The 17,455-nt window shown below is 37.5% G+C and overlaps 1 protein-coding gene across 2 annotated transcripts; it reads right to left on the bottom strand.

The window, feature by feature from the left end:
* Window positions 1-2,714: 2,714 nt before the first annotated feature.
* Window positions 2,715-12,864, bottom strand: CLC-C (chloride channel C). Of its 2 annotated transcripts, none has more exons than XM_086601874.1 (8): window positions 12,561-12,864; window positions 12,089-12,328; window positions 11,250-11,450; window positions 6,684-6,861; window positions 6,018-6,280; window positions 4,833-5,102; window positions 3,344-4,472; window positions 2,715-3,119 (listed from the first exon to the last, which is right to left on the bottom strand). In XM_086601874.1, exons 2-8 carry the CDS (start codon window positions 12,292-12,294, stop codon window positions 3,030-3,032), a joined length of 2,337 nt encoding a protein of 778 aa, XP_086458000.1. In that variant the 5' UTR covers window positions 12,295-12,328; window positions 12,561-12,864; the 3' UTR covers window positions 2,715-3,029. The 2 variants fall into 2 exon arrangements, with proteins under 2 accessions (XP_086458000.1, XP_086458002.1); XM_086601876.1 differs by having other exon boundaries at window positions 12,089-12,325; window positions 12,561-12,761.
* Between the last annotated feature and the right edge of the window lie 4,591 nt (window positions 12,865-17,455).

The raw sequence follows: 17,455 nt of genomic DNA on the forward strand, positions 1-17,455 counted from the left end.
TTCTTCAATTTGTTTTAGCTCTTGTGTGAACTTTACCTACTCATGTATATGCATATCGGTGTCAACAGGTAAAGCTTGTTATAACTGCTATTTAGAGCTTTCCAAGTCGCCCCCAGTGTCTTGGCTTTTTCCTTTCATCATTGCCTTCACCGTGACGAAATTACACTTTTCTGACTCGACTGATCCCCCCTAATTTCATGCAAGCCATACACTGTGGGAAATCTGAGTACCTGATAAAATGTACTTGGAACAGCACGCATATCGTGTATCCACTTTCTGCCCAGTATTGCATTGTGGTCAAAGTGATGCTTTATGACCACAAACTTTGTTATTACTGTCTAGGGTCCTGCTCGAACTAGCAATTTTATTTTCCCCACTGGCTTGGTAGAGCTTCCATTAAAATCGAACAAACTGAATTGTGGTGGCTTTAGATGAGTCTCATCAAGACCCATGCCTATGAATGCTTTCCAAAATAAAATATTGATAGAACTACCACAATCCACAAGTATCTTTTGCACATCATATCCATAAACACACAAAGTGATTAATAATGCATTATCATGTGGTAACATCACCTTGGACAGGTCATCTGGCATGAACATAATTGCTCCTGGGATGCTAGCCAATACCAGACTTTGACTTACTGGAACAAGCTCGACATTGACCTAGAGCACCTCTTTTACTGTTGAAATCTTTCTTATTTTATCACGAAGGATTTTTTTTCTATGGAATCTCCCACTTGTATATCATATTTATAACTCCAAGTGGCTTCTCGTGGATGGTTGCCGTTTTTGCAGGTCTGACGTCAGCCCTGAATTCTCGCAATTTCCCATCCTTCATCAGCCTATCAATCTCCTTCAATAGCTGTAAGCACCTATTAGTCTCATGGTTTTCAATCTTGTGGCATTGACAGTAAGGCCTGCCCTTCACCTCCCTGAGAGTGTATTTTGGTCAGGTCACGAAATCTTCTTTCGCTATCCTCCTTAGTATATCTTCTGCTGTAATATTGATGGCGATGAAGTTACTGGGCTCTAACTCTTCTTTCAATGTTCTCTCATATTTCCTTCTTTGTTGTGGCTGATTATCTCGGTTTGTATAATGCTCCTGAGGTCTTTCCTTATCTGACCTCGAGGAGTCTCGATTCTCATGTTGATCACCACTATCTTTATCTCTCTTCCTTATGTCGGAGACTTGCAATACTGCTTGCACAGTGGCTGCTTTCAACCCCTCTTCTACTCTGATATCTCTGTCAGCCTTATCATACAATTCTTGCAAATTTTTAACTTCCTTCCTCAAAAGGTATTTATGCATAAAAGATCCAGGTATCACACCTGTTTGGAAAGCCATGACTGATGTTATCTCAGACTCGTCTAGCCTTTCCACTGATTGAGTTTCGGCCTTGAACCTGGCCAAGAAATCCTTCAATGATTCCTTCTTTCCTTGTTTCAACTGAAATAAGACTGACACCTGTTTTGGCTTCACCCTCTGGTGACCGTAGTTGGTGAGGAATCTTTCTTCAATTTCACGAAAACACGAAATGGTTCCCTCAAGAATTGTACAGAACCATTTCAGTTCTTTGCCTTTAAGGCTCGAAGAAAACGATCGACATAGTACATAATCCCAATACTCGGTACCTTGATATATCGAGAACTGGTGTCGATAGCTAAAACGATGGTCCATGGGATCAGTAGTCCCGTCGTACTGATTGAACTTTAGATTCTTGAACTTTGGAGGTAATGGCACCCTCTCTATATCCTTTTTCAATGGGTTTCAACTCACATCATCTGCTAACTTACGTATCGAGGCTGATACCTTTTCCAGCAACTGGTCCCCAAATTGCCTCTGCATCATCTCCTTTGTGATTGGTGCTTTTACCTCTTTCTCTTGTACTGTCTTTGGCGTTGGTTTCGCTACCGATTGCACCTCTTCATGGTGGCTTTTCCTCATTTTCTCAACATGACTCTTCCTCATCACTGGAGTGCCTGAACTCGACGCCTCTCCATCTTTCTCATATATTGCGTCTTCTGCATGCTTCTCATTCTCTTCTCTCACAGCTTTACTTTCAGTCATTAAAATTTTATTTTGTTTTTCCAAATCCTCCAACCTTCTCAACAAAGCTTTCAAAGACACATCTTCTTCATGTATCTCCTCTACTTCTTCCATCACTCTACTTGCTGATCGTCTTGTTCTCTCTCTATTTTGCTCTGGGTTTACAGTTTTTTGATAATGAATCCAATTGATTTTATCTTCTTCCATCTAGTCTTTATATAGTGTTTCAGCTGTAGTCTCTTGCCCAATCATTTTCTGCCACGTGTCCCTTCTCTTCTTCCTCCTCCTTTTCCCGCTTTCATCCTACAACATATGAACTCAAGTGCGAGATATCAACATTTATGTGATATTTCAAATTTAATTACGATATATTGGCTAGAATATCGGGTTGACGATATTTCCCCATAACAAATTCCATATTAACTGTAGTTTATTTTTAGACTTGGAATTTGGTGGATGGACTGACAAAATAGTCAATAGAAGAATCATTTATCTTCTAATAAACTTGTTATTCTTCATGAGCATCCCAGAAAAAATAGAATTTGATTAGATCTTTATGGTTTCTTTTAAACGGTGAAACTTAACGCTGTATGGTATTTTCACCAAATAATGAACATAATAAGTAGTACATATCGAATGCCTACATGTTACAAAAAAATTGAGGATTAGAGCTTTCAAAACACAACATCATTAGCAAGAACAACATACAACATAAGATTGTGATATGTTATGCAATAAACAAAACCATCACTCCAGTGGATATTTGTATACATATATTGACTACTACGGTTATTACAAATATATATATGCTCAAGGCAGCCATATTCGTTTAACACAGATTCCCCGTTAGTTCCCAGAGAAGGTATGAAAAAACCCATTGAGATGCGCGTATCACTGTTGTCCCACTAAGATTAGACAATTGTTATTGCACACAGGACATTGGTGTTGTAAGATCTACAGGAAGTTTTGCTGTTATTGTTCTACTTGTGGTGACTGAAATGAGGGTAGAGTGCCGTTATGTGCTCAGGCATGAAGTCATGCCGTGTCAGAATACCAACAACAGGTAGCCTCTGCAAAAATGGAGAAAAAGTTAGCTTTCCCAATCATCAAAACACTGGTGTCCATTCAAATACTTCAGAACATTCAGTGGTATACTTCAAATCCTCCACGAATTGTTGGGCAAAAAAACCATTAAACACATTGTTGAAATGGGAAACAGTACACGGGACTGGTGAGGTTTAAATATAACAGCTGACACATTTAAAAACTGTCAGTTGAGAGAGAGAGAGCATACCCCTGGAGTCTTTGGTATCACACACAAGTGCCTTAGTCCAAGCTCCCGGAAGAGCACAGCAGCTTTTGCCAGTGACATTGTCTCCACAACAGTGTACGGTGATGCATTAGTGAAGGGATGGAGGTCCACATACATTTCCATCTCTTCTTCCTCAATTTCTACATCGTCCAACTTCAACCCTTTGCCTGATCCTGGCTTGGCAAAATCAAATGCGCCAAACGTCTGCAGGATCGCTTCCCCAATTACTACTTTCTCCTTTGAGAATCTCTTCCCCTTGAGCAACACAAGTAAATGTGATCTCAGGACAACCCCAAACAATTCGGGTGCAACTGAGAAAGGTGGTTCATCGACTACTGGGAAACCATTATGTCTTGTCATCTTCAAAGCATGTAATATGTTCGCCACCTTCTCAACACCAGAAAAACTGACCAATGGACCTGACACAACATCCCTTGCAACCAAGTTTCGCATATAAGGCTCTGCATGGGCCTCCATGTAAGGCAATCCCTTCATCTTCACTATTTGATCATATACACCTTTATTGAAGCTGTCTGCTACAGTTTTTGAAACAAGAAGAACCAGCATCACCAGGGGAAGCATTAAGAGATCATTGGTGAGCTCAAGTAGAATGACACACATAGAGACAGTCATTCTCATGGTGCCACCAAGGAAGGAGGCTGCTCCAAGAAGTGCAAAAAGACCTACGTCAAGGTCAGTAATTGGCCCAAGGATGGTCCCAACAAATCGCCCATAGGACGCTCCAGCCAGAATCACTGGGATGAAGAGCCCAGAAGGGATGGCAATGCCGTAAGTAATAATGCCAAGGCAATAAATAGCAGCGAAAAATATTAATAAGGTGGATATGTAGAACTCATCCTCTGTGCCAGAGCTGAAGAGGTTGCGGATTGCATCATCATTAGTGTTGAGAAAGAGGGAAGCCAGGTCATTGTAGTGTCCTGGCTGGCATTGGAAGTTCTTGAAATTCCCAGACCGACCTATGGTGGGGCATGGCTCTTTCAAATTTGCTGGGCAGGGGGTGCACTTGCCTAACCATGGGAGACCGTAAGAGCAACATGAAGTCAGAAGGGAGATGATAATAACAAGGAGAACTTTAAATGCCGCCCCTTTCCTGCAGTTTTTAAACATCATTAAGCTTAGAAGCACCATTAACAACAAATCGTGGTGATTAAGTTAGAAGACAATGCTCTCAGAGGGTTTCCAACATAAACTGCTGATTTCTCATGTTATGATATTTCAATTTGCTAATCCAAGGTGTGCTTCTGTTGCAGAATCACTCAGAATAGTAGCCAGCAGGCTGGCAAAAGTATATTAAGAAAGCATGTTACAAGTCTCTGATTATGCAGTTTATTTGCACTCGTGCTATCATATTTGTATACTTGACCTACTAGAACTTAATTATCAATATCAACACAAATGACCACCACCATCACCGAAATACTTTTATGAATATGTATAAGGGAGGACTTACTCATTTATTATGCTATAAGTGCGAAGAACCTTGTCCACGAGATAGTTGTAGAGACTTCCGAAAACACCCCCAATGATTCCAAGGACTAAAACTGCTAGTAGATCTGGAGTGCTATAAGTGGTCATGGCTGAACTTACGTCAAACATAATAAGCCCTCCTTGTCCAAACAATCCACACTTCCCACTCCTACAATATTCTATCAAACCTCGCAATACCACAGCGACAACAGCTGTTGTGAAAAATGTTCTCCATAGTAGAGCACTTCGCCACCTGACGATCGAAGAAAGGCAAACAAGGACTCTCATTATTTAGATCAAGATCAGATGATTTTATCATCAGGTGTATTTTAGAACAACACAGATTAATATTATTAGAAAGATTTGTTCCGAGATTTTCACCAATTGCAAATTTTTAATGTGATGTACTTACCTTAAAATAATTTCATATATAATTATGTAAACTTCTTTAGTATAAACTTAGACCGTTTCAAAAATCAACCGAATCAGTTAGGAAAAATTCACCCTAAAGAACACATGCAACACGCAAGACTGAAGCGCTCTACAGACTGTTATAACTGGACTATAGCAGAATGTATGGTGGAATCCTTGTAATGACCAGGAGTGCCCATTTGAGATTTTGACAAGATCATAATTGGAACCAGAATAAAAATAATGGGTTATAGGTCTATGATTTTTGGGAACTACTAATATAAGAATTGAAACCGAAACAGAAACAGAAATGACAGTTCGAGTAAAAATATATTCAAAATCAAATATTTGAACAAACTTTACCCTCTCAAATTACTGATAAACCTTTTGTTTATCTTTTGTCCAATCACCACGATTGAGGTTTCTTCCGTTCTCTAAATTTATATCATCTTTTTTTTCATATAGAGTTCCAACTTTATTTAAGTAAAAAAGAAAGGGGCAACTTATAAAACAAGTCCAACTTAAGAAACACTCTGCGTTTCCACTAGTGTGTGTGCACATGCGTGCACGAACGCGTGTGTATATGTATAACTGTCAAGTTTTCTACAATTTCCACCAAATGTAGATTCACAGAATTTTCAAACTTCCCCTTCAGTTATGTTATACACATCACATCAGCCAGCTGAAAATTTAACGTCCTTATCTGTTTATGCAAGAGCGTGTGTTTGTGTACGTGGAAAGAGAGAGAGAGAGATACCATGATGCTACTTCTTCAAGTGCAAAGAGAACCCCACCAACTGGAGCACGGAAAGCAGCTGCTACACCAGCGGCTGCACCACAAGTGATCAAGTCCCGCCGATCACGGTCATTTTTAAAGTATCTGAGCCATTTCCATGTCAAATGGTACTTGCGTGATCCACCCTGACCAAGTAAATTGGCTATACAAGCTCCTGTATGTACCATAGGCCCCTCCTTTCCCACAACAAACCCGCCAGCAACTCCAAAAATGGAGCCAAAAATCTGCAAGATTTGAAGCTTTATAATTAACTACAAAACAGCGACTTAACTAGGAAACTTGAAACTCATGGACATTCAGAATCTAAAGAACAACTTGCTCCACTCCCAGGATCAATTGAATACGTTAGGAAAAACTGAGAAGACATAGCATGTACGGTGTGCAGATTTGCTATTTATTTAGGCCATGAACATTTCTTCGTCAAAAAGACAGTGAATTTTGGTTGTGTTTGCAATTTGGTCAATCGTTGTCATTCCATTAAGTTTTCTCATCAGAATAATGATGTGGAAAACCAAAATTCATATAACTTTTCCATACTCGACGGATTAACAGTTACATAGTGAATACAATTCTTAAAATTTAAGGCAAGTAATTTGGAAAAACTACATATTGAAGCCACAAACACACCTTTACAAAGAGAGTGCTCGGAGCCAATATAGCATTAGCATCCACACCATTAAGATAAGCTTTCACCTCGGGTATACCAGATCCTGCTGCAGCTGGGGCAACATAAGCACAAAGACAAGCAGCAGCAACAGCTAGAAGCAAATTGCAACCTACATATGCTACAAAAGCCTGATTGTACCTGCACTGGAACCATAATCACATCAGAGTTACTTGTGGCAATAGAAAACAAGCTTTAGTAATTGAGATGTTCGATACACTTTAGAAACACAAAATCAACCAAAAGTTCTTCCCCATGCCAATATAAACATTTTTTTTTATCGAAAAATTCCCTATATATTTATAATAGAATAAAGGTTACTAGATTACAACCGGTAAGGGTAAGTAGCAAGAAAATACACAACGAAACTCAAGTTCCCCAAGGCCCCAAGTTAAAATCATTCATCTGACAAGCTCATCCCAATTGCACATAAGTTAAAACTAGGATTACTACAATCACTTTTACCCAAAGTTTACACCCCTAAACAATGGACTAGCACATGCCCAATCGAAAAGACAATCTTAGGCTTCCTTTACCAGCTTATGCCCCTCTCTTTTTCCTTGTGTTCGAAAACCCTCAAGTTTCTTTCCTTCCATAGTGTCCATACCAAGGCATTTGTATTATCAAAGTTCAAGCCTCTCTTATTCAAATTGTCAACAGTTTGGATCCTACCCAAATAGACCCCCCTCCCCCAACCAAAATAATTAGCAAAATGGAATAGCGTTTTTCCAAATTTGCTAATAAGAAAAGTCAGTGATCCTACCATTATCCTGTAATACCCTCGAAGTGTACTCCTTAGCCAAGACTTGATAAAATAATTTCACCTTAAAGCATCTTTATCATCCCATATCCATCTCGCCAAAGTTAATACCCACTTGATATAATGCATATAAGAGGTCCTCGTATCTTCTAATCTCCCAATCATTGATCCCCTCCTAAGATGCGCATTCCAATTGTAGTCCAAAATGAGTGCTCTTTTGTTAGGAACAAGCACGTAAATTCCACCAAATTGTTCTTGAATTGAGGTCTCCCCCACCCATATGTCATTTGCCAGTACCAGGAAAAACACACGCGCCCGCACACATGCTAAGCTACGAGATCATACATGCCCTAATTACAATGAAAGTTACAGTGAAAAGTAAGGATTTGCAACAAAAACCAATGGTGTCCCAATGACGCACAAAATCTTGGGACTGCAACTCCTTCAAATCAGTCACTCCCCTACACTAATTAAGTATGGTTTCCTGAATTTCCAAAAAGTCTTATGATTGACCTTTGTCTTATGCTCAAATATCCTCCAGTTGGCTCATTCCAAAAGACCCATGCAATTGTTCTAGCAAGATGCTCCGCTATCCACCTTTACTTTGAGCATTCAAAATTAAAGTTGTTTCAACTGAAAACATGCAATCAATCTGCATGCCAAATGAATCTCATACTAAAACCGTTACTCCAATTGAAGAAACTCAATAAACAGACTACAGTTCATTGCCAACCAAGGGATATGACATACCTAGACTATTCCATCAACTCTTCCTAATAGAAAAATGGCAACTTATTTATTTTATGTTTATAACTGCTAAAAAGTATTTATATAATAACAAAAGGTAAAAAACTCATCGCAGGCCTGGATAGATTCACCTTAGAAAGGAGCTAAAGGATAGATCTAGTAACCTAACCCATACAAGCAGTAGAAGATGATAATTAGACAACTAAAACATCCCAAATACATATAAAATCGTGAAGTCTCATATCCCTAAGAGCCGCAACACCGCAGACAAGGTCTTTATTAATTTTTAACCACATAACATACACTTTCTTACTCATTTCTTCCAAAAATGCATCTGATTCCACACCTTCCATAGCACTCGCACGATTGGCCTTTGAAAGTTGATCTGCTATCCATTTTACCCGAAAGTGGATGTTTTATGATTTCTCCGCCAACGCCCTCCGTTATGTTTTCCTAAAGAGCCAAAGGCTTGTTAGAAGAAGAGAAGGAAATATTCTAATTCTCCTAGTCAGCAGGCAGAAATTAATAATATCACCCACATGGCCACATCTAGCCCCAAACAATTATTATCCAAACAATCCTTTCGTAATGAGATAATCTACGGTCTGAATCCATCTAAGTGAAGCCATCCACAAAAAGAATGCAACACTAAAAGAAACATATCGGATTGATACCTTCTTCCACAAAAATTAGATATTATCTCATTATCTTGTAGCATCTCTCAAGTTCCTTTAACAAGCCATAGAGAGATTCGACCAGAATTTCTTTGCTCTTATTTCATATCCATTCCCCTCCTCCGCAAAAAAATTCTTTGTTTTGATATTCAGGGCGAAAAGATCAGCAAACATATTTACTTCCCAATCATTAAGCCTTCTCCTACCAACCCATTAACACCAATTACAACATAATCCAAAACTATTAACTATAGCCTTATTATTGAAAGCTATGTCACACATGGCCACAATAGTTGACATAGTCCAAACTCCCATCACGAAGCTGAGAACAATGCCTTTAATGTATTTCTCCCACAAATAACAACCCCCCTCCATAAAATAATACCATAAATAAATGGGAAAACTTGACCCCTTTCCCATCATACTTTCACCTAGGGATGCAAGTTGATATCCAAATATTCGAATCCGATTCGAATTCGTATTTGAAAAATCGGATATTATCCGAAAATTTCAGATATCGGATTCATATTCGGATTAGGATAATTTTTTATGTCCGAACTGGTTTCGGATACTGCCATATCCGCATCCGAAAATATCCGAACCAATTTAAAAAATTAATAGTTATTATATATAATTTATTTATTTATTTATTATTGTAAAAAATATTATATAAATCATAAACTAATAATATAAAACTATACTAACAACATAATAATAATAAATGACAAATATATATATTTATAATAGTTTTTATAGTGGTAAAATGAATTATTCAAAGCAAATAAAATTTTAATTAATATTAATTTTCGGATCGGATATCCGAAATCGGATTCGGATAAAAATTTTAATATCCGTCGGATTTGGATTTGGATTCGGATATCGGTATAAATTTTCGGATTTGGATTCGGATATAGGCATATCCGAATCCGAACCTATCCGTTTGCACCACCCTGTCCATACTTTCCAACAATTAACTTTCCCCAAAGTTGACCTCTTCCCCATCATACCTCCGTAACCATTGCACTAATAAAGCTTCTTTCAAGGTCACTCAGTAGGTGCACTTCAGACCACCTTCATCCTTTGCAAGCCTATCTGACCTAACCCAATGAGTTTTCCTCACCCCAGATAAATATCTTAATACCATTTCCATTTCCAGTTTGGGTATTGGAAAGAGTGATTGAAAATAACACCGGATTTGATTGAGAGTAGTTTTGGGCAAAGTGATTTTCCCCTTTAGACAAACATTTCACTTTCTACCCAACAATCTACTTCAGATTTTATCAAAAACCTTCAGCCATATCGCCTTAGACATACTCTTGGCACCCAAAGGAAGCCCCAAGTGAGTTGATGGAAACTGTTACACCTCACAACCCAACTCTCTAGCAATTCCATATGCATCCTCTACCTCCCCCAGCAAGGCCTGCATAGTTGTGATGCCTTTGACAGAGGTAAGGCTGATGAAGGGGCAGCAATAGTGTCGGCAATAACTTCTAGGGGAAACATTGGTGGAGGAGTGAAGCCATTACCACCTTGCTCAGCATGCACATTTGCAAAGTTTACAATGCCAGTAATCTCTTCTTGAATTGTTTCCGGATCCAAATTATTGAGAAGCGAAAGGTTGGTTTTGGACTGAAACACTGGTTCTGTCATCAGTTGAGGACTGCATATCTTCAGGGAGATCGACCAAGCCCTTCATCCTTGGATTGGGCAAAAACTAGTTGCTTCAAGGTAAATCCAAAAGATTGATGGTTAATTATAGTGCAAGCACGCAAAACATAATAGAATCCAAAATTGGGTCTTAGGTTTAAAACCCAAACGTCACCACCAATCTGAACTTCAAATGAATCTTATACTAAAACTGTTTCAAAAAGATTCCAAATACTTGCTAACCAAGACATGTAATTAAAGAGGAGACTACATACAGTGTGAACTTGGACTCTTCTAAAAGAATCTGACCCATGCTAGATATGTTGCAATTATTATTCTTTAAAAAAATACAAACTTAGGCTTATAGGACGCATAGATTTGCTGCAACAATATATCTTCTCTGTATTAAACCTCATAGTAATAAAAGTAATATGGCCGTATTGAAGAAGTATCCTGACTGTATCCAAATAAAAGGAAATTATACATAATTGTTCAAATTTTTGACATATCTGGCAGGTACTGAGGAGACTATTTGTTTGTTCAAGTACAGCACTTAGCAACAGTGCACCACTATTTACTAAGATATATAACACACTACTCGCATCAAAATGGTGCACAGATTAGCAGCAGAACCAATAAGAAGTAAGGCGTGCCTCGTAACGAGCTAACATAACTTCTAAAGTGGTGAAAGTTAAGCTTACTTATGCTCAAGCATGAGGTCGCTAGTGAGAAGCAATTTGAAACCAGCTATATTCTCAACAGCAATGTTAAGAAAGAATCCAACAAGGCCTATACATAACCCAATAAGAAGTGCAAGTGCCCACTTGAGAACGATGTATTGGTATATCTGGGTCTTCTTCCTCGACCTCCAATCTTGCTTAAATAGGTCATTTTCAATAATCCTGGGAAAAGAAAATGCATATCTCAGAAATTAATAATAAAATAGTATTTTTACAGCATAGAAACAGCAATACCCAAAAGAATAAGACCAACAATAAGAAAGCAGTGATAAAGCCATTAAAATCCTAGGAAAGAGGCAATAAGGAGAAACCATGCTGAAAATTCTTGAAGACAATCTCCTCTTCATAGCAATAGTTGTTGACAACCACCAACAAAAAAAAAAAATTCCTTACCCTGCATTGATCTAAATACTGGGCAAGGGAATAATTCATATACCTTGGTCTAAATGCATAATGTTGCAGGGTCACTAGATCAGATTTGCTTCAAATGTTACTATATATTATTTCTCAAGCTTTGCATACTATATGTCCTCTTTCCCCCTTGACAAATCCATGGAAGACAGAAAAGCACATGGAACTATGCCATCTACAATTCTGGAAAACCAAATTTCTGTATCCTCAGCTTAATCAAGATTTTATTTTAATAACATAGCCATTTGTATGACTCCCCACTAAACAACCCAAAAAGTAAGATGCAAGCAATATTAACCTTCCTAACTACATTTACATTGTTTGTCTCCATTTTGTTTTGAGTAAAAGATTGTACTAAAAATAAAGAAAGGGCCAAAAAAAATACTTACTCATAATCAAGGCTCTCGATGGGAGAAACATTAGCACCAATAAGCGCGATTTGTGATGTAGTATTAATCCTATTTCTCAATAATGGCTCTCTAATCATCCCTTCCCTTTCTGATACCTCAGAACTATTCCTCTGCAAAATCTTCCCATCAATTACATACCCTCCTCCTTCACTCTCAATATCATTTCCATGTCCCACTCTTTCCATCTTGATTCAAATGCTTATGCTTCTTTACTCTCTACTGCACATAATATATGTAAAATATAACATAAAGAGTCGTCACATACGTATGGTAAGCAGTAATGAATGGACAAACTATAAGGTGGCCAAGCCCGTTTTGCACCACCTTAATATGTCAATATGAATTACCATAGAGATCATTTCATTAATATATAAGTATATGATCATTCAAGCTAACAAACATAATCATAACAACAACAATAATCTCAAGACAAGATAATTAAGGAACGTACCAGGGTGGTGGATGTAGTTTTGTTTTGTTTTGTCTTGTTTTGTTATTGTGTTTATTTGTTTCATTGAATTGTAACCTCTCATTTTCTTTCCTATTAATACGGTGGACAAGTCACGAGACATGATGTGAAAAGTTGAAAACTGGAAAGAAGTGGAAGAAGAAGCTGAAAAAATTATTTGGCACCTGTTTTCCCTCGTCCCATGAATGCAATCAATCGAGTGGGTCTCATTATTATTTTTTAACAGCCGACTGGACCCGACCCCGCCTCCATTTTTAACTTATTGATAAATCACACCAACCGAGTCAAAGGCAACGAAATATGAAAGGGTGTAGTAAACTCATAAAATTTGTACGTGGCGTGATGTGATTGGGTAGTTGCAGAGTTTTAGCGTGTAACGAAACTGGACTCTAGAAAGACTCGTAAGAAAAAAGCGTAGTGGATAGTTGATGGACACATTTTTGTGTATATTGTCATGTAGCACTGTCAGAATGTGTTCGGGGTATGTTTTTACAGGTGGTGGTGACATGTTGGTGGCTTTAAATAATTTTAATGGTCAATATTTTAGGTGAAGCGGATGTGGAAGGAGTGCTCAACATGTTGTCTAATCTGATCTTGCCACCCCCAATTATGCACATCGTCCTCTTCTAAATTAGATTGGTGTTTGCTCGAAATTCCTATTAAGGTTGACAAGTACAGAGTTTCCAATTTTAATTGGGTGACAATAAAAAATTATACTTGGCTATGTTAGGCCATTCCATTATAAGCAGACCATCAGGGTTGAACCAAAAAAAAAAGAAAGACCATTAGGAAAAGTTAATGGATGTGGTCAGTTTTTATGATACACCATTAGGTTCATGTTATAAAAATGAATTAATTGTAAAGTCTGAATTTGAAACTGTTTGACCAAACAAGAAACCTACCATTACTTTGGTCATCCTCCAGTTTGCTACCCAACTAACGACAAACCTACCATTACTACTTCTCAGGCTCTGCAGGAAGGCTGCAACCACATCGGTCATCCTCCAGTTTGAGTCCGGTTCCTCTATAACCTACAGAGATTGATTTACCACACACACACGCGTCACACACACCCTCAGATCTCGGACACACACACACAGTGTTGTTTCCTACCAGGTCAACAGAAGTTCTCCCTTTTTTGGTTGCTACCATGGCCGAAAATATTTTTGATATTTATGAAATATCGCCAATATATATCTTTTTGGATACCCACCATGAGAATATTCAATAAATCTCCACCAATATGGTAGTTTTTTTATGTCAATATATATAACATTTTTTGGTTATACCATTTCGAAAATATTTTTGATATTTATGAAAAATAAAGGGAATAAGGTTTTTTTGGATACCCACCATGAGAATATTCAATAAATCTCCACCAATATGGTAGTTTTTTTATGTCAATATATATAACATTTTTCGGTATATATATTTTATATCAGTGATATATTTGATATCTAACTAATAAATAAAGGGAATAAGGTTTTTTTGGAGAGAGGTGGGTTACCGTACGACCAGGATTGGGTCTAGGGGGAGACAAATGTGGGTCCGGATCACTTGACACACTTTTGACGGTAAAATTTAAATTTTGTAATTAAGAGCTTTCACATAAAAAACCATTAGTACTGAGTAGTGAAAAATGCTCCCAGTGACCCACGTCAGTCCCTTTTTTTTCTCTGAGACTGACACATCAGATTTTTCATAAAAAAATGAATTCTACGCACTTTTTTGCCGATTTTAATTGTTCGTAACCCAAAATATATAAAAACCCAAAATAGATTTGATTGGATGCCCTTTCAACTATATTTGAAATATGTCGTCAAGCATGATTACTGGAGAGCGAAGGTACACATTGTTTTCTTTTCTTTCTAGGTCATTTATTTATGCACCTTATACTTTATTACTCTAGCATTTACGAGCCTTATTCCGGTTGCCTTGCTTGATGTCCTAGGCGCTTGATTACACTTCCACTAACAGTGCGACTTGAAGTTTAAAATATTTCATTTTGTTGTCATCTTTAGGTGGGCTTCGGCTCGAAAAGGTTGTATGACTTCTTTGGGAAAGATTACCGTACCAAAACCCATTAATTTACCAAGCCTAAGGTAATTTGTTTTGCTTATGGAATTTCCTTATTGCATCATACACTTAATCATTTTGTGTTGTATTAATTGTGTGTGCTTCTGGTCTTCTAATTTCAAGGGTTGAGAATCATGGTCTGAATGGCAAACCAAAGGTAGAGAGTAGAGACTACTTTAACAATTGTTTCTCATGCTATAAAATACTATAGGTTCTGATCTTTTATATGAGATGATTTTCTATGCATAACATGAATGTACTTGGTTGCAGGTTGGTCTAAAACTCTCTAACTCATAGAAGTTATTAAAACTTTCTGAGAAATTGACGAAAGACGGAATGAGGATACTAATGTGGTTTCGTTCTATACAGATGTGGTACTTGACGTATATTTCATGTCTATTCGTTCTTTTGGGATTTCAACATCTATAACAGCTTGAAACATATTTTCATTCACTGCCTTGCAGGAACAAACTCAGCTCTTCGATCAGCAATCCTACCATCAAGCTCGACACAATCCCCTCCACCCTTTTTTATGCCTCGTTTCTTAAGAATGTGTGCCAACCGAGAAATTGAATGATTCGGGGACTCATTTTCTCAAACCAAAGCACCATTGACTATTTGTCTTCAATGCTCCAAAAATCAAGCCCACAACCTCTTGGTAACTTTATTTCCAAGTGCTCAAACAAGACAAACCGGATGAGCCATGAGTTGTTCCTCTTGACGATTGACATCGCTTCAAGACAACTGCTATCCTCGACATAAGATCGATCCGCTTGGCTTTGCCTCACCTTTGCACTCATGTAATTATATTGTTTAAGCACCACTTGATGGTAGGACAAATTTGGGGAAGGTGCGGGTTAACTCTTTGTCGAGAGCATTTCTTCGCAACAAATAACCTCATTCGAGAATCACATTAACATCATCTGGCTGGGTACGTTCTTAAAATGCACACAGGATCAATAAGAACCTCTTCCAAGCAGGCATCAATATCAGATGCCCCCAAGTTCAGAAGGACGTTTCCAATTGTTTCCGTCACCATGCGTCGGTCTGAAAATCAGTTCCTACAGGCCTAAGTATCTGTATGCAGCTTAGAAATAAATAGCAATATTAAGCCTACTGAAGGTCTACTATGGCAACCCAACTCAAGATTTTACAGTTTGTTTGGATTAGAGTTTGTTTGCGAGAAAATCCATTTAAAAGCTTTATACTTCTTTTCTATAGTGGATGAAGGCAAACCTGCGCACACCCAATTTTTGGTGAAGTCTACTATAGTTGTACTTGCTCACAAAGGAGCTACATGGGCTTGGTATCACGCATCTGCTACTGTCATTTTCCAATATAACCCAGTTGTATTGGAGTTTCATTTAGCAATAAAGTTTTCAATTAACAAAAAGGTATATATATATATATATATTGATTGATAACAAAAGTGTGTGGTCCAATATATAGTTTATATGACGAATATTGTTCATATAGTATTACAATGAAGCACCTCATTTTATTGAGGTGATGGATACTATAGCGGTACATAGCCCATATCACCCCCACAACTTAGCTTATAATATTGATCTATTTATCCGATCAAGATTTATAACATGAACTTGGGGTGATCCATATTAAAGGGTACACAATTCTAGTTGGTTGGACAGTTATGGTATGCCCTCCAGCACTTCACCTGAACCCCAAAAAGTATGAGGATAATCTTGCCTTCAACCCATGGCAATGGAAGGTCACCGACATGTCATAGTTCTTATTTGTAGAATTTCCATTTTCATGCAATACGCTAATACTACAAAATTTTAAATTCTCTAATCACTGTCTCCTACCATACTGTAGGGCCAACGATCAAATACCGCATAAAAGAGTTTCACTGCTTTCGGTGGAGGAATGGGATTATGTGCCGGAGCAGAATTCTCGAGAATTCGCAAAGTTGCAAATGTCTGTCGTTCTCATTCATTTGTCACGAAATTTAGGTAATGATCATTCCAGCCACTTTTTAGAAAAGTTTGTGCAGGTGCGTTGAAGTACTAGATATGTGTAAGTATGTGCATGAGACATGCATATACGTAAGTATGTGGATGAGATTTTGTGCAGGTGGTATATATAATAAATTGAAAACCGATTCACGTGCTAATGTAATAAACTGAAAGCGTTTGCGTGTATATATTCTCTTACCCTCTTGGAGTTATGCTCTTTAAGTATGTGCACGAGTTATATAGGTGCTACATCACCAAATATATTGTTTGATTTCATATAAACCAACGTTATGACTTAATCCTTTTACCTGAGTGATCATGTGTTCTATAAGTCTAATTAATTTTATGATTCATGGGAATATTGTTTCAGAACACATTTTCTACAATATTTATGCTTTCTACAATATGAAGAACATTTGATTTCAAGGGATTTTATTGGTAACACAATTTTGATGACTGTGAACGGAACATGGCTTGAACTTTGAGGAATTAAATGGAATGTGGTTTGAACATGGATTAGTTGATTTGTTAATGCTATTGTAGATTATAGTTGCTAAATTTGCAAATAAACTCCCCCTGATGTACATTGTAAATTGGATATATATATTAGTAGGCCTGGCCATAGGACGGGCTTGATTGTATGGATCGGACAAATTCATTATCTTTGACACTAAAGATAATAGATTTTAGTTTTTTTCATAAAGGTTACCACGTTAAATATTTGTTTCTAAAAGGTTTTTATTTTCAACATATATTATATGTTTCAATGCTAAGATGTCTTTTGCCTTTTGCTTTGTGCCAGTTAAGTGGATTTAAATCAAGTAT

This window comes from Coptis chinensis, chromosome 3 (genome assembly GCF_015680905.1).
Source record: "Coptis chinensis isolate HL-2020 chromosome 3, ASM1568090v1, whole genome shotgun sequence".
NCBI classification, from domain to species: Eukaryota; Viridiplantae; Streptophyta; class Magnoliopsida; order Ranunculales; family Ranunculaceae; genus Coptis; species Coptis chinensis.

Excerpts from the sequence above, each read along its gene's own strand:
- CLC-C (XM_086601874.1), bottom strand. The coding sequence starts at position 12,294 with ATGGAAAGAGTGGGACATGGAAATGATATTGAGAGTGAAGGAGGAGGG. Across the intron at positions 5,103-6,017 it reads CTTGAAGAAGTAGCATCATG|GTGGCGAAGTGCTCTACTAT; the intron begins GTATCTCTCTCT and ends TTCGATCGTCAG. Across the intron at positions 3,120-3,343 it reads TGATACCAAAGACTCCAGGG|AGGCTACCTGTTGTTGGTAT; the intron begins GTATGCTCTCTC and ends CCATTTTTGCAG.